Genomic DNA, 24,630 nt, shown 5'->3' with positions numbered 1-24,630 from the left:
AGTAGACCTATAGGTTGAAGGGAAGTAGACCTATAGGTTGGGTAGAAGTAGACCTATAGGTTGGGTAGAAGTAGACCTATAGGTTGGGTAGAAGTAGACCTATAGGTTGGGTAGAAGTAGACCTATAGGTTGGGTAGAAGTAGACCTATAGGTTGGGTAGAAGTAGACCTATAGGTTGGGTAGAAGTAGACCTATAGGTTGGGTAGAAGTAGACCTATAGGTTGGGTAGAAGTAGACCTATAGGTTGGGTAGAAGTAGACCTATAGGTTGAAGGGAAGTAGACCTATAGGTTGGGTCAGAAGTAGACCTATAGGTTGGGTAGAAGTAGACCTATAGGTTGTGTAGAAGTAGACCTATAGGTTGGGTAGAAGTAGACCTATAGGTTGGGTAGAAGTAGACCTATAGGTTGGGTAGAAGTAGACCTATAGGTTGGGTCAGAAGTAGACCTATAGGTTGGGTCAGAAGTAGACCTATAGGTTGGGTAGAAGTAGACCTATAGGTTGGGTAGAAGTAGACCTATAGGTTGGGTAGAAGTAGACCTATAGGTTGGGTAGAAGTAGACCTATAGGTTGGGTCAGAAGTAGACCTATAGGTTGGGTAGAAGTAGACCTATAGATTGGGTAGAAGTAGACCTATAGGTTGGGTCAGAAGTAGACCTATAGGTTGGGTAGAAGTAGACCTATAGGTTGGGTAGAAGTAGACCTATAGGTTGGGTAGAAGTAGACCTATAGGTTGGGTAGAAGTAGACCTATAGGTTGAAGGGAAGTAGACCTATAGGTTGGGTAGAAGTAGACCTATATGTTGGGTCAGAAGTAGACCTATAGGTTGGGTAGAAGTAGACCTATAGGTTGGGTAGAAGTAGACCTATAGGTTGGGTAGAAGTAGACCTATAGGTTGGGTCAGAAGTAGACCTATAGGTTGGGTAGAAGTAGACCTATAGGTTGGGTAGAAGTAGACCTATAGGTTGGGTAGAAGTAGACCTATAGGTTGGGTAGAAGTAGACCTATAGGTTGGGTCAGAAGTAGACCTATAGGTTGGGTCAGAAGTAGACCTATAGGTTGGGTCAGAAGTAGACCTATAGGTTGGGTAGAAGTAGACCTATAGGTTGGGTAGAAGTAGACCTATAGGCTGGGTAGAAGTAGACCTATAGGTTGGGTAGAAGTAGACCTATAGGTTGGGTCAGAAGTAGACCTATAGGTTGGGTAGAAGTAGACCTATAGGTTGGGTCAGAAGTAGACCTATAGGTTGGGTAGAAGTAGACCTATAGGTTGGGTCAGAAGTAGACCTATAGGTTGGGTAGAAGTAGACCTATAGGTTGGGTCAGAAGTAGACCTATAGGTTGGGTAGAAGTAGACCTATAGGTTGGGTAGAAGTAGGGACAGGCAGGATCAGGATAAGGGCAGTGCTGACATCAAGACAAGGCAGGGGCTGATTTCAAGGTTTTACTGCTAACCTACAAAGCATTACATGGGCTTGCTCCTACCTATCTTTCTGATTTGGTCCTGCCGTACATACCTACACGTACGCTACGGTCACAAGACGCAGGCCTCCTAATTGTCCCTAGAATTTCTAAGCAAACAGCTGGAGGCAGAGCTTTCACCTATAGAGCTCCATTTTTATGGAACGGTCTGCCTACCCATGTGAGAGACGCAGACTCTGTCTCAACCTTTAAGTCTTTATTGAAGACTCATCTCTTCAGTAGGTCCAATGATTGACTGTAGTCTGGTTCAGGAGTGTGAAGGTGAACGGAAAGGCTCTGGAGCAACGAACCGCCCTTGCTGTCTCTGCCTGGCCAGTTCCCCTCTCTCCACTGGGATTCTCTGCCTCTAACCCTATTTCAGGGGCTGAGTCACTGGCTTACTGGGGCTCTTTCATATCGTCCCTAGGAGGGGTGTGTCACTTGAGTGGGTTGAGTCAGTGACATGATCTTCCTGGGTTCGTGCCGTGGCGGAGATCTCCGTAGGCTATACTCGGCCTTGTCTCAGGGTAGTAGGTTGGTGGTTGAAGATATCCCTCTAGTGGTGTGGGGGATGTGCTTTGGCAAAGTGGGTGGGGTTATATCCTTCCTGTTTGGCCCTGTCCGGGGGTGTCCTTGGATGGGGCCACAGTGTCTCCTGACCCCTCCTGTCTCAGCCTCCAGTATTTATGCCGCAGTAGTTTATGTGTCGGGGGGCTAGGGTCAGTTTGTTATATCTGGAGTACTTCTCCTGTCTTATCCGGTGTCCTGTGTGAATTTAAGTGTGCTCCCTCTAACTCTCTCTTTCTTTCTCTCTCTCGGAGGACCTGAGCCCTAGGACCATGCCTCAGGACTACCTGGCATGATGACTCCTTGCTGTCCCCAGTCCACCTGGCCGTGCTGCTGCTCCAGTTTCAACTGTTCTGCCTGCGGCTATGGAACCCTGACCTGTTCACCAGACGTGCTACCTGTCCCAGACCTGCTGTTTTCAACTCTCTAGAGACAGCAGGAGCGGTAGAGATACTCTGAATGATCAGCTATTAAAAGCCAACTGACATTTACTCCTGAGGTGCTGACCTGTTGCACCCTCAACAACTACTGTGATTATTATTATCTGACCCTGCTGGTCATCTATGAACCTTTAATCTCCACCCGGCACAGCGGTTGTCGAGGCAACAGGGTGCAACAATCTCCACCCGGTTTCTTCCTAGGTTCTGGCCTTTCTAGGGAGATTTTCCTAGCCACCGTGCTTCTACATCTGCATTCCTTGCTGTTTGGGGGTTTTAGGCTGGGGTTTCTGTACAGCACTTTGTGACATCGGCTGATGTAAGAATGGCTTTATAAATCAATTTGATTAAAAAAATCAATGTTATTGATTAAGTCAGGACAGACATGGATCAGGATAAAGGGCCGTGTCGATATCAAGACATGCATCAACAGGTGATATGACCCCTGTTGGTCTACTTCTGACCCAACCTATAGGTCTACTTCTGACCCAACCTATAGGTCTACTTCTGACCCAACCTATAGGTCTACTTCTGACCCAACCTATAGGTCTACTTCTGACCCAACCTATAGGTCTACTTCTGACCCAACCTATAGGTCTACTTCTGACCCAACCTATAGGTCTACTTCTGACCCAACCTATAGGTCTACTTCTGACCCAACCTATAGGTCTACTTCTGACCCAACCTATAGGTCTACTTCTGACCCAACCTATAGGTCTACTTCTACCCCAACCTATAGGTCTACTTCTACCCCAACCTATAGGTCTACTTCTACCCAACCTATAGGTCTACTTCTACCCAACCTATAGGTCTACTTCTACCCAACCTATAGGTCTACTTCTACCCAACCTATAGGTCTACTTCTACCCAACCTATAGGTCTACTTCTACCCAACCTATAGGTCTACTTCTACCCAACCTATAGGTCTACTTCTGACCCAACCTATAGGTCTACTTCTGACCCAACCTATAGGTCTACTTCTACCCAACCTATAGGTCTACTTCTACCCAACCTATAGGTCTACTTCTACCCAACCTATAGGTCTACTTCTACCCAACCTATAGGTCTACTTCTGACCCAACCTATAGGTCTACTTCTACCCAACCTATAGGTCTACTTCCCTTCAACCTATAGGTCTACTTCTACCCAACCTATAGGTCTACTTCTACCCAACCTATAGGTCTACTTCTGACCCAACCTATAGGTCTACTTCTACCCAACCTATAGGTCTACTTCTACCCAACCTATAGGTCTACTTCTACCCAACCTATAGGTCTACTTCTACCCAACCTATAGGTCTACTTCTACCCAACCTATAGGTCTACTTCTGACCCAGCTTATAGGTCTACTTCTACCCAACCTATAGGTCTACTTCTACCCAACCTATAGGTCTACTTCTACCCAACCTATAGGTCTACTTCTACCCAACCTATAGGTCTACTTCTGACCCAACCTATAGGTCTACTTCTGACCCAACCTATAGGTCTACTTCTACCCAACCTATAGGTCTACTTCTGGCCCAACCTATAGGTCTACTTCCCTTCAACCTATAGGTCTACTTCTACCCAACCTATAGGTCTACTTCTACCCAACCTATAGGTCTACTTCTGACCCAACCTATAGGTCTACTTCTACCCAACCTATAGGTCTACTTCTACCCAACCTATAGGTCTACTTCTACCCAACCTATAGGTCTACTTCCTCCCAGCCTATAGGTCTACTTCTACCCAACCTATAGGTCTACTTCTACCCAACCTATAGGTCTACTTCTGACCCAACCTATAGGTCTACTTCTGACCCAACCTATAGGTCTACTTCCTCCCCAACCTATAGGTCTACTTCCTCCCAACCTATAGGTCTACTTCTACCCAACCTATAGGTCTACTTCTACCCAACCTATAGGTCTACTTCTACCCAACCTATAGGTCTACTTCTGACCCAACCTATAGGTCTACTTCTGGCCCCCAGTAATAAAACATGGGGGATTACCTGTACTCGAAGTAGCAGTCACTTTCAATAAACAAGGGTAGTCTTTCTTTTAGGATCCACTCCACTCCCTGTTCTCTGTCCAAGCACTGTTAAGACAAGGATTATTATTCTAATTTAGATGATGTCAAACACACACACAGGTGTCTGAGTTCATAAAACTCAATTTCATTAAATCAACCAACTAATCTGATGAGAAACTTGAAAATACTAGCATTTTTTTAAAACATTTTTAAAGCAATCCTCTATAGTTTGATTAAAACTTATGAGGGCAATGTAGTGGTTGGCAAATCAAAATCAAAGTTGATTTGTCAATTGAACAATATACAATAGGTGTTAAAACAGTACAGTGAAATAATCACTTGGAAGCCCCCCCCCCCCACCCCACCCCACCCCCCACCCCACAATGCAGTATTCTATATCAAGATGACATTCCATAAAGGAACAGGAGAATGTGAACTGACCAGAACAGTGTAGCGGTTGTCCACCACAGGTCTAGCAGTCAGCTCTGTTGGGTCCGTGAGAGGTTGTGATTTAAAGTACTGCAGGGCTGACCTGATCCTCCTAGACAGAGCCTCCGCTGCATCACTGACCACCTCAAACACACCAGTCGCCTGGTTGTACTGTACACACTCAGGGAACGACTGGGTTGGAAGGAAACCGGGACATATGGGACATTATTTTCTCAGAATCTGACAGAATAGATACAGAGAAAGAGGTAGCCCATGTAATTAGTGAATGATCTTAAAATCTGATCAACCGTTTGAGGAAAGGTGAAATCAAGACAAATCCACAAGCATAATAACAATTTTCAACATCGTTGTGCTTTACAAAAGTTCTGGCATTCATCCCACGGTGAAAATAAACACTTTTGTTACTGAATAAAGTAAATAATATGGCAAAGTAGAAATGTGACCGGATGTGTTTACAGGTAGACTGAGGAAGTCGTTAAAGAAGTGCACCAGAACATCATCAGAAGCCAGACAGTCCTCCTGTGGACATCGAACAGAAGACATCGGTTAATTCGTTTTCAATGTGTTGATATGGGGGGGGGGGGGGGGGCTACAGCATTCACTTTAAATCCCTTGAGAGACCCATAAAGTCATATTAAAAGTTGTTCAAGTAACAGTACAGTAGTCCATAGTGTGACATGTTGAAACGTTTAGAAAAAGGTATTCGTTTTTTAAAATATATATATTTTTTTATAAATAGGTTACTCACAAAATTATCGATGGTAAGGTAAGGTGGATCTATGGAAGAAAAATAAAAATAAAATTTAAGACAACTGATGCCACCTTCAGATAAACTGGGAACTCGGAAATCCCCGACTTCCAAAGCGTCCAAGACGTCCTTGGAACTCGGAAATCCCCGACTTCCAAAGCGTCCAAAGCGACAACCGAAAACGAGCTCAAATCATGACGTCGGGGATCTTGAACTCAGAGCTCAAGAAAGAGGCCCGAGTTCCCGACTTAAAATTCCGAGTTGGATGACCGTTCAAAACGATTTTCCCCAGTCACAAAGTGTTCACCCCCAGTTCTTAGTTGTCTTGAACGCATTGAAGATCATAGTTGTTTTTAACGTTGAAAGTTCTCTCACCGCAGAGTTTTAATTCGGATTTTTCTAGAATTCCCGGAACTCACCTGTTGTAATCTTCCCCAACATTCTTCACTTTTATGTACTTCAGTTGTCCTTAGTTATAATTCACCCAGAAACGGCAGCCAGGGGGCTCTATACCTAAACCCTGAACACCTCTGACCCGCCGTCACCAGACCGTTCAGTGTGTAATTACCGACAGAGGGGGTTGCTATGGAAGTGAACTCAATCACAGAAGAGGGGAGCAGTAAAACTCGTGACGCTGAGGAAACAATAACTGGTGCTAGTTTATCCAGTTTTAAAACTACTAAATATATTGCATTTTATTCAGTCTTCTCATTGTAAAGTAGAGATGGTTAACCATAGCACGTTAATATGCACACCGACATGTATTCTATTTCAGAGAGGAAATAGACCGTGGTACTTTCTCAGTGCGTGCGAGTCAAGTGAACGACAACCAGTAGAGGGCGCCATAACGACAAAAATAAATATTTCGAAACAGCGGTGTTATACAAAACACATTGATTTGACAAAGTTTATTTACCGAATACAACAGGTGTAGCTTACTTACAGGCTCTAACCAATAGTACAAAAAAATATATATTAGGTAGGTAAAGAAATAAAACAATAGTAAAAAGACAGGCTACATACAGTAGAGAGGCTCTATACAGTAGAGAGGCTCTATACAGTAGAGAGGCTCTATACAGTAGAGAGGATATATACAGACACCGGTTAGTCGGGCTGATTGGAGGTAGCATGTACATATATACAGTTGAGAGGCTCTATACAGACACCTGTTAGTTAAGCTGATTGAGGTAGTATGTAGATATGATTAAAGTGACAGTGCCTATATGATAAACAGAGAGTAGCAGCAGCGTAAAAAGAGGGGTTGGGGGGGGGGGGGGGGGGACACAATGCAAATAGTCCGGCTAGCCAATGTGTGGGAGCACCGGTTGGTCGGGCCAATTGAGGTAGTATGGAATTGAACGTATAGTTAAAGTGACAATGCATATATGATAAACAGAGAGTAGCAGCAGAGTAAAAAAGGGGTTGGGGCACACAATGCAAATAGTCCGGGTAGCCAATGTGATTACCCATTGAGGAGTCTTATGTCTTGGGGGGTAAAAACTGTTGAGAAGCCTTTTTGTCCTCGACTTGGCACTCCAGTACCGCTTGCCGTGCGGTAGTAGAGAGAACAGTCTATGACTGGGGTGGCTGGAGTCTTTGACCATTTGTAGGGCCTTCCTCTGACACCGCCTGGTGTAGAGGTCCTGGATGGCAGGAAGCTTGGCCCCAGTGATGTACTGGGCCGTACACACTACCCTCTGAAGTGCCTTGCGGTTAGAGGCCGAACAATTGCCGTACCAGGCAGTGATGCAACCGGTCAGGATGCTCTCGATGGTGCAGCTGTAGAACCTTCTGAGGATCTCGGGACCCATGTCAAATCTTTTTAGTTTCCTGAGGGGGAAATAGGTTTTGTCGTGCCCTCTTCACGACTGTCTTACTGTGTTTGGACCATTCTAGTTTGTTGGTGATGTGGACACCTAGGAACTTGAAGCTCTCAACCTGCTCCACTGCAGCCCCGTCGATGAGAATGGGGGCGTGGCTCGGCCCTCCTTTTCCTGTAGTCCACAGTCATCTCCTTTGTCTTGATTACTTTGAGGGAGAGGTTGTTGTCCTGGCACCACATGGCCAGGTCTCTGACCTCGTCCCTATAGGCTGTCTCGTCGTTGGAAAACTTAATGGTGTTGGAGTCGTCCCTGGCCGTGCAGTCATGGGTGAACAGGGAGTACAGGAGGGGACTAAGTACACACCCCTGAGGGGCCCCAGTGTTGAGGATCAGCGTGTCAGACGTGTTGTTGCCTACCCTCACCATCTGGGGGCGGCCCGTCAGGAAGTCCAGGATCCAGTTGCAGAGGGAGGTGTTTAGTCCCCTGGTCCTTAGCTTAGTGATGAGCTTTGAGGGCACTATGGTGTTGAATGCTGAGCTGCAGTCAATAAACAGCATTGTCACATATAGGTGGTCCTCTTGTCCAGATGGGAAAGGGCAGTGTGGAGTACAATAGAGATTGCATCATCTGTGGATCTGTTGGGATGGTATGCAAATTGGAGTGGGGTCTAGGGTGTCTGGGATGATGGTGTTGATGTGAGCCATGACCAGCCTTTCAAAGCACTTCATGGCTACAGACGTGTTATGGGTTCTGTAGTAATTTAGGCAGGTTGCCTTTGTGTTTTGGGGCACAGGGACTACGGTGGCCTGCTTGAAACATGTTGGTATTACAGACTCAAATCAGAGACATGTTGAAAATGTCAGCGAAGACACCTGCCAGTTGGTCAGCACATGCCCGGAGCACACGTCCTGGTAATCTGTCTGGCCCCGCAGCCTTGTGAATGTTGACCTGTTTAAAAAGGTCTTACTCACGTCGGGCTACGGAGAGCGTGATCACACAGTCGTCCGGAACAGCTGATGCTCTCATGCATGCCTCAGTGTTGCTTGCCTCGAAGCCGAGCATAGGAAGTGATTTAGCTCGTCTGGTTTAGGCTCGTGTCACTGGGCAGCTCGCGGCTGGGCCTCCCTTTGTGGTCCGCAAGCCCTGCCACACAAGACGAGCGTCGGCGCCGGTGTCGTACGATTTGTCCCTGTTCACATGCCTATGAGACAACGGCAAATAAAATATGTAAAAAGTACAACTTTATTAAAATAAATGTAGACAATGTACAGAAATATTGATATAAAAACCATGGAAATTCAGTTGAGAATAGAAAACAACATTCTGGTAACATCGATGGAGGAGCCCAGCATTCAGCAGCCATTTCATCTCTGATTGATTCTCCTCTCTCAGCTCCTCTCCGACCCATAATTAAAAACATATCCAAGCTAAACACATTTTAAAAAAAAGAGGGGACAGGAAGTACAAATAATTGCAAAACAACGAAACATAAAAAATTAATTAAAAAAAAAAAACACATTCACAATCTCCTGACATTGCGTTTGCTCCGAGCGCTCCCGGGAAGAACGTCCATCTTGCTACGTCTCTTGGCCGACAGGCTGGCGCATTCTCTGGATCCGTGGAAGGCACAAAGGCAGCCGGTACAGAACTGGAATCCACAGTCAACGCTGCTACACACGGCCTCCATCTTCACCGGGTGACACCGAGCAGGGTGTCGGCACCGAGGGCAGGGCTTCAGACATTCGTCGGTGAAGAGGGTTTTGGCCACCTAGGAGGACGGAAAACACAATATAAAAACAGAGATTAGAGCTAGTGTCCTAACAGAGCTAGTGTCCTAACAGAGCTAGTGTCCTAACAGAGCTAGTGTCCTAGTCTACAGGGAAAGATCCACAACCTAACAGAGCGAGTGTCCTAACAGAGCTAGTGTCCTAACAGAGCTAGTGTCCTAACAGAGCTAGTGTCCTAACAGAGCTAGTGTCCTAACAGAGCTAGTGTCCTAACAGAGCTAGTGTCCTAACAGAGCTAGTGTCCTAGTCTACAGGGAAAGATCCACAACCTAACAGAGCGAGTGTCCTAACAGAGCTAGTGTCCTAACAGAGCTAGTGTCCTAACAGAGCTAGTGTCCTAACAGAGCTAGTGTCCTAACAGAGCTAGTGTCCTAACAGAGCTAGTGTCCTAACAGAGCTAGTGTCCTAACAGAGCTAGTGTCCTTGTCTACAGGGAAAGATCCACAACCTAACAGAGCGAGTGTCCTAACAGAGCTAGTGTCCTAACAGAGCTAGTGTCCTAACAGAGCTAGTGTCCTAACAGAGCTAGTGTCCTAGTCTACAGGGAAAGATCCACAACCTAACAGAGCGAGTGTCCTAACAGAGCTAGTGTCCTAACAGAGCTAGTGTCCTAACAGAGCTAGTGTCCTAACAGAGCTAGTGTCCTAACAGAGCTAGTGTCCTAACAGAGCTAGTGTCCTAACAGAGCTAGTGTCCTAACAGAGCTAGTGTCCTTGTCTACAGGGAAAGATCCACAACCTAACAGAGCGAGTGTCCTAACAGAGCTAGTGTCCTAACAGAGCTAGTGTCCTAACAGAGCTAGTGTCCTAACAGAGCTAGTGTCCTAACAGAGCTAGTGTCCTAACAGAGCTAGTGTCCTTGTCTACAGGGAGGGATCCACAACCTAACAGAGCTAGTGTCCTTGTCTACAGGAAGGGATCCACAACCTAACAGAGCTAGTGTCCTTGTCTACAGGGAGGGATCCACTACAACAGAGCTAGTGTCCTTGTCTACAGGGAGGGATCCACAACCTAACAGAGCTAGTGTCCTTGTCTACAGGGAGGGATCCACTACAACAGACCTAGTGTCCTAACAGAGCTAGTGTCCTAACAGAGCTAGTGTCCTTGTCTACAGGGAAGGATCCACTACCTAACAGAGCTAGTGTCCTTGTCTACAGGGAGGGATCCACAACCTAACAGAGCGAGTGTCCTAACAGAGCGAGTGTCCTAACAGAGCTAGTGTCCTTGTCTACAGGAAGGGATCCACAACCTAACAGAGCTAGTGTCCTTGTCTACAGGAAGGGATCCACAACCTAACAGAGCTAGTGTCCTTGTCTACAGGGAAGGATCCACAACTTAACAGAGCTAGTGTCCTTGTCTACAGGGAGGGATCCACTACAACAGAGCTAGTGTCCTAACAGAGCTAGTGTCCTAACAGAGCTAGTGTCCTAACAGAGCTAGTGTCCTTGTCTACAGGGAGGGATCCACTACAACAGAGCTAGTGTCCTTGTCTACAGGGAAGGATCCACAACCTAACAGAGCGAGTGTCCTTGTCTACAGGAAGGGATCCACAACCTAACAGAGCTAGTGTCCTTGTCTACAGGGAAGGATCCACTACAACAGAGCTAGTGTCCTTGTCTACAGGGAGGGATCCACTACAACAGAGCTAGTGTCCTTGTCTACAGGGAAGGATCCACAACCTAACAGAGCTAGTGTCCTTGTCTACAGGGAGGGATCCACTATAACAGAGCTAGTGTCCTTGTCTACAGGGAAGGATCCACAACCTAACAGAGCTAGTGTCCTTGTCTACAGGGAGGGATCCACTACAACAGAGCTAGTGTCCTTGTCTACAGGGAAGGATCCACTACAACAGAGCTAGTGTCCTTGTCTACAGGGAGGGATCCACTACAACAGAGCTAGTGTCCTTGTCTACAGGGAAGGATCCACAACCTAACAGAGCTAGTGTCCTAACAGAGCTAGTGTCCTAACAGAGCTAGTGTCCTAACAGAGCTAGTGTCCTTGTCTACAGGGAAGGATCCACTACAACAGAGCTAGTGTCCTTGTCTACAGGGAAGGATCCACAACCTAACAGAGCTAGTGTCCTTGTCTACAGGGAAGGATCCACTACAACAGAGCTAGTGTCCTTGTCTACAGGGAAGGATCCACAACCTAACAGAGCTAGTGTCCTTGTCTACAGGGAGGGATCCACTACAACAGAGCTAGTGCCCTTGTCTACAGGGAAGGATCCACAACCTAACAGACCTAGTGTCCTTGTCTACAGGGAAGGATCCACTATAACAGAGCTAGTGTCCTTGTCTACAGGGAGGGATCCACTACAACAGAGCTAGTGTCCTTGTCTACAGGGAGGGATCCACTACAACAGAGCTAGTGTCCTTGTCTACAGGGAAGGATCCACTACCCAACAGAGCTAGTGTCCTTGTCTACAGGGAGGGATCCACAACCTAACAGAGCTAGTGTCCTTGTCTACAGGGAGGGATCCACTACAACAGAGCTAGTGTCCTTGTCTACATGGAGGGATCCACTACAACAGAGCTAGTGTCCTTGTCTACAGGGAGGGATCCACTACAACAGAGCTAGTGTCCTTGTCTACAGGGAAGGATCCACATTTGGCTGACTTGATAAACGAGGCATCATTAAAATAGCGACGTTAGTTGGATGTGTGTTTCGAATGCTGTTTTAATTCACCGCGGCCATAAACTAATGTCTTATTTTTTATTAAATATACCTGAAACGTAGGGCCACATAACATGATACAGGGGACTCACCTGTATGAACAGGTCCTGTTTGCTGGCTGAGTTGTGTTGGACGGGGGTTGAAGTGCCCGTTCCTGACTGGGGGGTACCGCGGATGCTGGTACTGGGGGTCCTGGACTGGGCCTGGACTGACTTCAGGACAGACCGGCTCAGCAGGGTCAACCTGGTCTCTGCATCAGGGACATGGACTGCACTGCCAAGCTGCACACACACACACACACACACACACACACACACACACACACACACACACACACACACACACACACACACACACACACACACACACTGTGTTGGTGAAAGTAGCCCTGTATTAAATATAAATATATAGAACATTGACTGGAGCTGTATTCATAAAGAGGCTCAGTAGGACCCTAGACCCTACTGGCAACATGGACCTGATCCTAGACCCTACTGGCAACATGGACCTGATCCTAGACCCTACTGGCAACATGGACCTGATCCTAGACCCTACTGGCAACATGGACCTGATCCTAGACCCTACTGGCAACATGGACCTGATCCTAGACCCTACTGGCAACATGGACCTGATCCTAGACCCTACTGGCAACATGGACCTGATCCTAGACCCTACTGGCAACATGGACCTGATCCTAGACCCTACTGGCAACACGGACCTGATCCTAGACCCTACTGGCAACATGGACCTGATCCTAGACCCTACTGGCAACATGGACCTGATCCTAGACCCTACTGGCAACACGGACCTGATCCTAGACCCTACTGGCAACATGGACCTGATCCTAGACCCTACTGGCAACATGGACCTGATCCTAGACCCTACTGGCAACACGGACCTGATCCTAGACCCTACTGGCAACATGGACCTGATCCTAGACCCTACTGGCAACATGGACCTGATCCTAGACCCTACATGGACCTGATCCTAGACCCTACTGGCAACATGGACCTGATCCTAGACTCTACATGGACCTGATCCTAGACCCTACTGGCAACACGGACCTGATCCTAGACCCTACATTGACCTGATCCTAGACCCTACTGGCAACATGGACCTGATCCTAGACTCTACATGGGCCTGATCCTAGACCCTACATGGACCTGATCCACAACCTAACATCCTGATCCTAGACCCTACTGACAACATGGACCTGATCCTAGACCCTACATGGACCTGATCCTAGACCCTACACGGACCTGATCCTAGACCCTACCGGCTAAGACGACACGGACCTGATCCTAGACCCTACACGGACCTGATCATAGACCCTAATGACGAAGACTACATGGACCTGATCATAGACCCTAATGACGAAGACTACATGGACCTGATCATAGACCCTAATGACGAAGACTACATGGACCTGATCATAGACCCTAATGACGAAGACTACATGGACTTGATCCTAGATCATAATGAATAAGACTACATAGACAGACGGGACCTGACCCTAGATCCTACTGACTACATGGACAGATGGGACCTGACCCTAGATCATAATGAATATGACTACATTAACCTGATCCTTGATCATAATGAATATGACTACACGGAGAGATGGGACCTGATCCTAGATCCTAATGAATAAGACTACATAGACAGATGGGACCTGATCCTAGATCCTACTGACTACATGGACAGATGGGACCTGACCCTAGATCATGATGAATAAGACTCATGGACCTGATCCTAGATCATAATGAATAAGACTACATGGACAGAAGGGACCTGATCCTAGATCCTAATGAATAAGACTACATGGACAGACGGGACCTGATCCTAGATCCTAATGAATGACTACACGGAGAGACGGGACCTGATCCTAGATCATGATGAATAAGACTCATGGACCTGATCCTAGATCCTAATGAATAAGACTACATGGACAGACGGGACCTGATCCTAGATCATGATGAATAAGACTACATGGACAGACGGGACCTGATCCTAGATCAGCACTCCTACTGAGACACTAATAATAGTGGCCCCAGACTAAAGTGCTTTTCTAGATCAATGCTGAATCACGGTTACAGGAGACAACCTCACCTCCAGAGAGGCCTTGACGTCCATCAGGTAGTGTCTCCTCCTGCGGCTGGACATCTTGTTCTGAACTATGATCTCATCCCAGCTCCGGGACACCTGACCGACCCTGTAGACCAGGAGAACGCAACACACGCAACAATGTCATGACAATGACGTGGTAATAGAATGTTCTAGCAAGCGTTTTGATTACACATGTGTGTTTGCACACACACACACACCCCCCCCCCACCCACCCACCTTTCAGAAAGTATTCATATAGCCCTGGGCTTATTCCACATGTTTCGTTGTGTTCACAGCCCTGAATTCAAAATGGTCTTGTTTCTCACCCATTTTCACACAATACCCCTCAACAAAATGACAAAGTTATATCAATGATGTCGCTCTTGCTGCGGGCGATTCCCTGATCCACCTCTACGCAGACGACACCATTCTGTATACTTCCGGCCCGTCCTTGGACACTGTGCTATCTAACCTCCAAACGAGCTTCAATGCCATACAACACTCCTTCCGTGGCCTCCAACTGCTCTTAAAACGCTAGTAAAAAACCAAATGCATGCTTTTCAACCGTTCGCTGCCTGCACCCGCACGCCCTACTAGCATCACCACCCTAGAATATGTGGACATCTATAAGTACCTAGGTGTCTGGCTAGACTGTAAACTCCCCTTCCAGACTCATATCAAACATCTCCAATCTAAAATCAAATCTAGAGTTGGCTTTCTATTCCGCAACAAAGCCTCCTTCACTCACGCCGCCAAACTTACCCTAGTAAAACTGACTATCCTACCGATCCTCGACGATGTCATCTACAAAATTGCTTCCAACACTCTACTCAGCAAACTGGATGCAGTCTATCACAGTGCCATCCGTTTTGTTACTAAAGCACCTTATACCACCCACCACTGCGACCTGTATGCTCTAGTCGGCTGGCCCTCGCTACATATTCGTCACTAGACCCACTGGCTCCAGGTCATCTACAAGTCCATGCTAGGTAAAGCTCTGCCTTATCTCAGTTCACTGGTCACGATGGCAACACCCACCCGTAGCACGCGCTCCAGCAGGTGTATCTCACTGATCATCCCTAAAGCCAACACCTCATTTGGCCGCCTTTCCTTCCAGTTCTCTGCTGCCTGCGACTGGAACGAATTGCAAAAATCGCTGAAGTTGGAGACTTATATTTCCCTCACCAACTTCAAACATCTGCTATCTGAGCAGCTAACCGATCGCTGCAGTTGTACATAGTCTATCGGTAAACAGCCCACCCATTTTCACCTACCTCATCCCCATACTGTTTTTATTTATTTACTTTTCTGCTCTTTTGCACACCAATATCTCTACCTGTACATGACCATCTGATCATTTATCACTCCAGTGTTAATCTGCAAAATTGTAATTATTCGCCTACCTCCTCATGCCTTTTGCACACATTGTATATAGACATTTGTTTTCTACTGTGTTACTGACTTGTTAATTGTTTACTCCATGTGTAACTCTGTGTTGTTGTCTGTGTCACACTGCTGTGCTTTATCTTGGCCAGGTCGCAGTTGCAAATGAGAACTTGTTCTCAACTAGCCTACCTGGTTAAATAAAGGTGTTCTCAACTAGCCTACCTGGTTAAATAAAGGTCAAAAATAAAATAAAATAAATAAAAAAAGTTGAAAACATGTTTTGAATCCGTCCACACATTTTATCAAAATGAAATGCAGAAGTCTTATTTAGTTAAGTATTCAGAGCCCTTTGTTATAACACTCCAAAATGGGCTCGGGTGCATCCCGATTTCCTTCGCTCATCCGCGAGGCGTCGCCACAACCCGATTGGAGTCCACCTGTATCCAATTCAACAGTTTGGACATTGATTTTAGAGAGCGAGAAACACACCCGTCTATATGAGGGTCCCAGAGTTGACAGGTTATATCAGAGTTGACAGGTTATATCTGAACTACCCAGACTCTGTCTAGAGCTGGCCGTCCGACCAAAATTCTCAATAAATTTGCTACAATTTCTATTTAAAAAAAAACATGTTTTCACTGTCATTATGGTGTATTGTAAGGGAACAAAAACATACATTAAATCCATTTTTTTTTTAAATTCAGGCTGTAAACACAACAAAATGTGGAATAAGTGAAGGGGTATGAGTATTTTCTGGAGATACTGTATTAAAATCCTCACCTATAGACATCTTCAGAAGACAGCTGATTGAGAATCTTAGCCAGGATGTGTCTGAGGTTCTTCCTCTTCAGCTCGGTAAAGATGTCTACCTTCCCCAGGCCCATCTTCCTGCCGATCAGCCCAGCCAGGGGCATGGTGGTCCTGAAGGCCTCCTTCTCAGAGACCCTCAGCAGTTCCTCCAGACTGGTGCGCTCCAGCAACATCCTGGATGTCCTCTGGGACAGGGCCCGGACCATCTGCAGGGCCGGCGTGAAGGACAGGTCCTCTAGCTTAGCGGTGGTTGTTGTTGTTGTTGTTTTCGGCGGCGTCACATCCGGGAAGACGTCACTGTCGTCATCCTCCTTGAAGATGCTGCGCTCCAGATGTTCCTGGGATACGAGGTTCTTCTTCTCTCTGCGATGAGTTCTGTGGCCAGCCAGGTTCCTCACGTCCCGGTCCCCCTCAGACTGGGAACCCCCCTCTCGGAGAGTGGAGAGGCGACGCTGGCGCTCCAGTCTGGACCTGATGATCAGAATTTTTGATGATCATAAACGACTTCACAGAAAAAAAAATGGAAGCAAGCAACAAACTGAATTACACCAAGTACAACTAAAATTATTAAATATGACAATTATTAGCTACAAAAACACCATAAACATACAACACTAAAAACGTTCTACAGTTTCTCAACTCAACTTTCTCAACCCCCCCCCCCCCCCCGCCCCAAACAGCACACATTTGTATATACTGTTGAGGGTACTCAAGGATTGGCGATGAGAAACACTGTTCTAGGGCGTTCAACGGAAGTCAAAAAGCCATCTAGCCTACCTCCTCTTCATCGTCTCAGCCAGCCTGCTGGGGGTCTCCTTGCACCTGGAGCTACCCGACGACAGCAGCAGCAGCTCCTGGAAGGAACCATCATTGTCTACCGTGGAGTCCTGGGATTTATCCAGAGCCAAGGAGCTGAAGCCGCTGTCCTCAGACACAGAGCGGTTGTAGTGTTTACGAGTAGGGGTGGAGGACGGGGTGTCAAAGTGGTATTTAGGAGCAGGGGTGCTCAGGACACTCAGGCTGTCCGAGAGGTTAGCCGCTACGTCGTTGTTGACCGGAGTCTGGAAGTCGTCTCTGGCCGAGGGCGTTAATCTGCTATAGCGCGGGGTCTCCGGCATCTCCGTGGTAAGGAGGTCTGAGGGACCGACGCTCTCTTCCAGGTCTGCATCTGAGAGCGACGTAGCACAGGCCTTTCTCTCAAAGAGAGTGACGTTGGCCATGTTGCATTTGCCATCTTCGAGTGTCGAGGTTTTTACGAGAGAGAAGAGGAGGCGCAGTTTCCTGCCGGACAGAAGCACGTCTTCTGGTTTTAAAGTGCTTGAAGCCAAAGCGCCAATAGTAAAGGCACCCGGCGAGTCAAAGACCTCAGTTGAGCCGTGTTCGGTTCTCCCGTTGGATGACGAGTCAGTCCCTGTAGTGCGCGGCGTTTCTGTATCGTCTGCAGTTTTAGACACGAGGAGACGTCTTCTCAGCAACGGCTCTCTCCTGGATACTTTAGGCGTTTCGCACCAGCCGTTCTTCAACGGCTGCTCCTTCAGGAAGTCTTTCCGTGGACTTCTGACGCCCGCTTGTCGTCTGTTCTTTCTGGGTGACAGAGGTTCGCATTTCCGTGAAACGTTCTCTTTAGGCGTTTCGTGATAACCGTCATCAGAAGATAAACACTTCGAGAGGTCAAAATCCTCTCCGCTCTCAATCTTAGAGCTGTAGCCGCTGTCCAGGTATCCGCTGTCATGACCAGCTCCATATTGCGGGTCTTTGAGGTTGTGGAAATTGACATCTGGTCTGAGACAGTGCTCCATACTCCCTTTCAGATGTAGAAACACAGATATTTCACCGGGTTGACGGGTCTGGCGTTTCAAACTGATCTGTGAGAAGACAATTGGAAAAACAATGCAGTTAGACAAAAAGGGTTACGTCACTTTTGTTGTAAACTAGCTAACTAGCTAACGTTAGCTTTAAGTTAATTCATGTAGCTAGCTAGTTAGCTCAAATTAAACAAACATGTAAACTGTACTTAATTTTGGTAAATACAAATATATCTAGATATATATAATATATCTATTTTTTTTATAAAATTAAAAAGTGGTCAATAGTTAACAGGTTATGAGAGTAGTTACTTTTAACCTTCCAAGTGGATAAAACAAACAGCCAGAAGCTAACTAGCAGTCGACGACAGTGACAACAACTCCGTAGTTGCTATGCTGTCGATAAACGGCATTTAAATCCCGTCGTTTTGGGGGTTTTAAACTGTTCCGGCTGGATATCTCCATGGCTCCCAGTCGCCCGCTCAAAACTGCACTGCGACCGCCAAAAAACCATCGACTGAGGCTGGGGACACTGGCTCCTTCTCTCTCCCTAGAGACCCATTAGCCCGCTGGCTAGTTGGCTGACTGGCTGACTGGCTGGCTGGTTGGCTGACTAGCTGAAAGGCTAGCTGACTGGTTGGCTAGCTGACTGGCTAGCTGAAAGGCTGGCTAGCTGACTGCTTGGCTAGCTGAAAGGCTGGCTAGCTGACTGCTTGGCTAGCTGACTGGCTGGCTGACTGGCTGGCTGACTGCTTGGCTGGCTGGCTGACTGGCTAGCTGACTGGCTATATATAGACTCCCCTTTTTTCTACTGTGTTATTGACTTGTTAATTGTTTACTCCATGTGTAACTCTGTGTTGTCTGTTCTCACTGCTATGCCTTATCTTGGCCAGGTCGCAGTTGCAAATGAGAACTTGTTCTCAACTAGCCTACCTGGTTAAATAAAGGTGAAATAAAAAAATAAAAATAAAAAATAGCTGAAAGGCTGGCTGGCTGACTGACTGGCTGGCTGGCTGGCGTCAAAAACAAAAATGTTAAAAAGCAGTTGCAATTTCAGAATGTGATTGCAATGTAGAGTCCATTGTTGTATTATTAATAGTTAGCTTTGCTTGTTAAACAATTGGATTACTAGCTTAAAGTTAATATACTAAATGTTAGCAACTCACCTTGAAATACATACTAAAATGTAATGCATATATATATACAAGCCTGAGACAGACGTTAACGTTACGTAGAAAACTAGTTAACGTTACTTACCTAGTTATTGTTTCAGAAAGAAAGTTAATCCGTTTCGAAGTGTTGTTTACTAAACTTCTAGCCAAAAGGCAAAATGTCGGACATTGCAAAGAGCTATATCGTGTTGTACCCGTACACAGACGACAGTCTCCTCGTCCTCCTAATGAACTGTGTGTGTTTAGGACTGAGATGTTTTCAAATCTGGTGCAAGTCTCACTCCACATCTCGCTCCACTTCTCGCGATGCTTTGTTTTCCCAAACACACGCACTGTAGTCTGGGAGGTAATTCTCCTTCTTTCATTCAACTACCGGACGGTGTAGATTGCTATGCGTTTAGCGAAACTCTCCGGTTGATGTCAACACAAGATTGTAATCACTCATTCTTGCATGTTATACCCTCGTTTAGGTGGGCTAGTAACATCTAAACTGAAGACATGGTGGCCACTAAGAAAACTGTGAGTTTGAGATTGGAAAAATCGTTCATTTATTATAAAAATGTTTGCGCACATCCTTAAACTTAATCGGTGATGGGTAAATGTTAATTTATCCCAGTGTTGAGTGACCAAGCAGGGTCCGCTTTCGGGTTAGCGAAGGAACTTTAGGCTTACGAGTGTCTACGATGCGTCTTTTCTAGGTCGCTAGATGTAACATGCGTTTCCCGAAACACCACGACAACGTTCGGTAGGTGCGTCGTTGCGGCATGTGTAATAAAGGCAGTGTTCATTCTCGGGTAAGCGTTCTCCGTTCAAATACATTGGACCTAATAGTCAAATGAAACCCCATTGAAATGAACATTACATTGACTTAGATATCAGGGAAATGTGTAGGCCTGTGTAGCATATACCGTATTCACTTTAATGCAGTCATCGAGGTTTTCATTTTAAGCTAATATTTTCTCACCTTGCTTGTAACAATTATAAAGACATTGGCAACTGTGTATTTGTAGTCAACTTCGTTGTGAAGTTATCTGCGGTCACACAGAGACAGATCCACATCTGGATTCTGTGTTTAGCGAGATCTTCTGTGTATAAAGTGACGCAGTAGGGGGGGGGGAAACGCAGGCAACGACGCTCTTGGCTTTTTCTACGAGTGGTCTGCGGGAGTCGATAAATAACTCGCGTTTAAGTACAACTTTAGTAGTGCTGGTTTTAGGGAAACGGCTCGGAGGTTTTAACATTGCTCATACGAAGGTTCTAACGATGAAGTTAGTCGTAAGATGCTTTTGTGAAACCGGGCCCTCGCCTGGTCTATATTGACATGCCATGATGCATGTGTAACCGATGGCAAATGGCTAGCTAGTTAGCGGTGGTGCGCGCTAATAGCCTTTCAATCAGTGACGTCACTCGCTTTGAGACCTTGAAGTAGTTGTTCCCCTTGAGCTACAAGGGCCGCGGCTTTTGTGGCGAGATGGATAACGATGCTTCGCGAGTGACTGTGGTTGATGTGTGCAGAGGATCCCTGGTTGAGGAGAGGGACGGAAGCTATACTGTTACACATGGACTGCCTTGTGTTCTGTCATAAAAAAATTTAAAAAGTGAACCTTTTTATTTAACTAAGTAAATTAAGAACAAATTCTTATTTACAATGATGGCCTACAATGGACGAAGTTGGGACAATTGTGTGTCGCCCTATGGGACTCCCAATCACAGCAGGTTGTGATACAGCCTGGAATCGAACCAGGGTCTGTAGTGACAGTGAGATGCAGTGTCTTAAGACCGCTGAACCAGGGTCTGTAGTGACGCCTCTAGCACTGAGACACAGTGCCTTAGACCGCTGAACCAGGGTCTGTAGTGACGCCTCTAGCACTGAGACGCAGTGTCTTAGACCGCTGAACCAGGGTCTGTAGTGACGCCTCTAGCACTGAGATGCAGTGTCTTAGACCGCTGAACCAGGGTCTGTAGTGACGCCTCTAGCACTGAGATGCAGTGTCTTAGACCGCTGAACCAGGGTCTGTAGTGACGCCTCTAGCACTGAGATGCAGTGCCTCAGATCGCTGAACCAGGGTCTGTAGTGACACTGAGATGCAGTGTCTTAGACCGCTGCGCCACTTGGGAGCCTATTTATGCAGTCGTGGGCTAAAAGCAGCCCTGACTGTCAGAAGGCCAACTTTCCGACAGTTGGTCTCTAAATCAGTTTCTCTCCCCAGAAAAAGTCCCTGGAGTCCATCAACTCTCGTCTTCAGCTGGTGATGAAGAGTGGTAAATACGTACTGGGCTACAAACAGACTCAGAGGATGATCCGTCAGGGCAAAGCCAAGCTGGTCATCCTGGCCAACAACACACCTGCTCTCAGGTAACTACACTGATCCAAAAATAGAAACGCAACATGTGAAGTGTTAGTCTCATGACATGAACTGAAATAAGACCTCTCAGATATTTTCCATACGTGCAAAAAAGCTTTTTCATATTGAGTTCACAATTCGTTTTTTTAAAAACCCTGTTGTGAGCATTTTTGCCTTTGCTAAAAATAATCTATTCACCGGACAGATGTGGCATATCAAGAAGCTGATTAGGGGTTATAGCATGGGGCAGGCATGACGTTGTGAACAGAGTGTCATCGTGGTGGAGGTGGGGTTATAGCATGGGGCAGGCATGACGTTGTGAACAGAGTGCCCCGTGGTGGAGGTGGGGTTATAGCATGGGGCAGGCATGACGTTGTGAACAGAGTGCCCCGTGGTGGAGGTGGGGTTATAGCATGGGGCAGGCATAAGCTACGGACAACAAACACGATGGCGATTTGAATACACAGGGATGTAGATGATGAGATCCCGAGGCCCCATTGTTTCAGCATGACGATGAATGGGCCCCATGTCGCAAGAAATCTGTACACAGTTCCCGGAAGGCGGGTAATGTCCCGTTCTTCCATGGCCTGCGTACGCTCCTCCACTCTGGATCGCCATGTAGGACTGTGTTCCAGTTCCCAGCCAATATCCAGCAACTTCAACACAGCCATTTGAATTAGAGTGGGGACAACATTCCACAGGCCACAATCAACAGCCTGATTTAACTCTTATGTGAAGGAGATGTGTCACGCTGCATGAGGTAAATGGTTTGTCACATCAGATACGGCGGACTGGTTTTCTGATCCACGCCCTTACCTTTTTTTTTTTTTTGGATAAGGTGTCTGTGACCAACAGATTCATATCTCTGTGTTCACAGTTGTGTGAAATCCATAGATTAGGGCCTGATTAATTTATTTCAATTGACTGATTTATTTGAAATCAGGTGTGCTACTACTTGGCTGGAGCAGAAGCCTCTTTCCCTCAGGGAAGATTACGCAGTCCTCCTCAGCACTGATATTGAACTACAGTGAACCCACCCTAAAGGTGACTGGGCTCAGCACTGATATTGAACTAAAGTGAACCCACCCTAAAAGTGACTGGGCTCAGCACTGATATTGAACTACAGTGAACCCACCCTAAAAGTGACTGGGCTCAGCACTGATATTGAACCCACCCTAAAAGTGACTGGGCTCAGCACTGATATTGAACTAAAGTGAACCCACCCTAAAAGTGACTGGGCTCAGCACTGATATTGAACTAAAGTGAACCCACCCTAAAAGTGACTGGGCTCAGCACTGATATTGAACTAAAGTGAACCCACCCTAAAAGTGACTGGGCTCAGCACTGATATTGAACCCACCCTAAAAGTGACTGGGCTCAGCACTGATATTGAACTAAAGTGAACCCACCCTAAAAGTGACTGGGCTCAGCACTGATATTGAACTAAAGTGAACCCACCCTAAAAGTGACTGGGCTCAGCACTGATATTGAACCCACCCTAAAAGTGACTGGGCTCAGCACTGATATTGAACTAAAGTGAACCCACCCTAAAAGTGACTGGGCTCAGCACTGATATTGAACCCACCCTAAAAGTGACTGGGCTCAGCACTGATATTGAACTAAAGTGAACCCACCCTAAAAGTGACTGGGCTCAGCACTGATATTGAACTAAAGTGAACCCACCCTAAAAGTGACTGGGCTCAGCACTGATATTGAACTAAAGTGAACCCACCCTAAAAGTGACTGGGCTCAGCACTGATATTGAACTAAAGTGAACCCACCCTAAAAGTGACTGGGCTCAGCACTGATATTGAACTAAAGTGAACCCACCCTAAAAGTGACTGGGCTCAGCACTGATATTGAACTAAAGTGAACCCACCCTAAAAGTGACTGGGCTCAGCACTGATATTGAACTAAAGTGAACCCACCCTAAAAGTGACTGGGCTCAGCACTGATATTGAACTAAAGTGAACCCACCCTAAAAGTGACTGGGCTCAGCACTGATATTGAACTAAAGTGAACCCACCCTAAAAGTGACTGGGCTCAGCACTGATATTGAACTAAAGTGAACCCACCCTAAAAGTGACTGGGCTCAGCACTGATATTGAACTACAGTGAACCCACCCTAAAAGTGACTGGGCTCAGCACTGATATTGAACTAAAGTGAACCCACCCTAAAAGTGACTGGGCTCAGCACTGATATTGAACTAAAGTGAACCCACCCTAAAAGTGACTGGGCTCAGCACTGATATTGAACTAAAGTGAACCCACCCTAAAAGTGACTGGGCTCAGCACTGATATTGAACTAAAGTGAACCCACCCTAATAGTGATTTGAACTCTTCTCCCGGTAGGAAATCAGAGATCGAGTACTATGCGATGCTGGCTAAGACTGGGGTCCACCACTACAGTGGGAACAACATAGAGCTCGGCACGGCCTGTGGAAAGTACTTCAGAGTCTGTACCCTGGCCATCATTGACCCTGGTGTGTGTGTGTGTGTGTGTGTGTGTGTGTGTGTGTGTGTGTGTGTGTGTGTGTGTGTGTGTGTGTGTGTGTGTGTGTGTGTGTGTGTGTGTGTGTGTATAAACTGTTATTCTCTCACTACTGGTTTCTAGAATGTAACTTGTCATTATTTTCTAATCATCCACAGGGGACTCAGACATCATCAGGAGTATGCCTGATCAGCCACAGGGGGAGAAGTAGTCTGGTCACTGCTGTTTCTCTGTAGATGTATTTTGGTATAAATAAATCGACTTCAAGATGATCCAGTTGTTTTTGTCATATGTTTAGTCATTGACATGTAATTGTAGTACAATGGAAGAAATTGTGGAAGAGACTAAGAAATGTGGGCACTCGTGTTTTTTTTTTTTCTACATCAAGCTTGCATTGTAATGAAGAGGGTCACCCCCTGGCGTTGGGTCACCCCCCCCCCCCCCCGGCGTTCGGTCACCCCCCCGGTGTTGGGTCACCCCCCCGGTGTTGGGTCACCCCCCCGGTGTTGGGTCACCCCCTGGTGTTCAGTCACCCCGGTGTTAATGGACTGTAGTAGAGCCAC

At 46.6% G+C, this 24,630-nt stretch overlaps 3 protein-coding genes across 6 annotated transcripts in view; 1 reads left to right on the top strand and 2 right to left on the bottom strand.

Moving 5' to 3' along the window:
• The window catches only part of LOC110510416 (regulator of G-protein signaling 22), a 42,226-nt gene extending 36,001 nt beyond the window's left edge, over positions 1–6,225 (bottom strand). For all 4 annotated transcript variants that reach the window (XM_036938016.1, XM_036938019.1, XM_036938025.1 and 1 more), the window contains exons 1-5: positions 6,090–6,225; positions 5,671–5,699; positions 5,379–5,441; positions 4,914–5,093; positions 4,453–4,538 (exon numbers count right to left, since the gene is read on the bottom strand). In XM_036938016.1, the coding sequence (XP_036793911.1) occupies positions 4,453–4,538; positions 4,914–5,093; positions 5,379–5,441; positions 5,671–5,699; positions 6,090–6,111 (380 nt within the window). In that variant the 5' untranslated portion in view covers positions 6,112–6,225. The remainder of the gene's footprint in view (positions 1–4,452; positions 4,539–4,913; positions 5,094–5,378; positions 5,442–5,670; positions 5,700–6,089) is intronic.
• Positions 6,226–8,717: 2,492 nt separating this feature from the next.
• fbxo43 (F-box protein 43) lies at positions 8,718–19,488 on the bottom strand. Its single transcript, XM_036937994.1, has 6 exons — positions 19,317–19,488; positions 17,032–18,119; positions 16,225–16,725; positions 14,062–14,164; positions 12,045–12,233; positions 8,718–9,261 (listed from the first exon to the last, which is right to left on the bottom strand). Exons 2-6 carry the CDS (start codon positions 18,051–18,053, stop codon positions 9,013–9,015), a joined length of 2,064 nt encoding a protein of 687 aa, XP_036793889.1. The 5' UTR covers positions 18,054–18,119; positions 19,317–19,488; the 3' UTR covers positions 8,718–9,012.
• An 80-nt stretch (positions 19,489–19,568) lies between these two features.
• Positions 19,569–24,339, top strand: LOC110514530 (60S ribosomal protein L30). Its single transcript, XM_036938010.1, has 4 exons — positions 19,569–19,750; positions 21,442–21,587; positions 23,929–24,059; positions 24,226–24,339. The coding sequence occupies exons 1-4, from the start codon at positions 19,730–19,732 to the stop codon at positions 24,276–24,278; spliced, it is 351 nt and encodes a 116-aa protein (XP_036793905.1). The 5' UTR covers positions 19,569–19,729; the 3' UTR covers positions 24,279–24,339.
• The last annotated feature ends 291 nt before the right edge of the window (positions 24,340–24,630 follow it).

The sequence above is a fragment of the Oncorhynchus mykiss genome, chromosome 2, assembly GCF_013265735.2.
Source record: "Oncorhynchus mykiss isolate Arlee chromosome 2, USDA_OmykA_1.1, whole genome shotgun sequence".
NCBI lineage: Eukaryota > Metazoa > Chordata > Actinopteri > Salmoniformes > Salmonidae > Oncorhynchus > Oncorhynchus mykiss.
The sequence above is the reverse complement of the archived record's forward strand: the minus strand, read 5'-3'. Positions and strand labels throughout refer to the sequence as shown.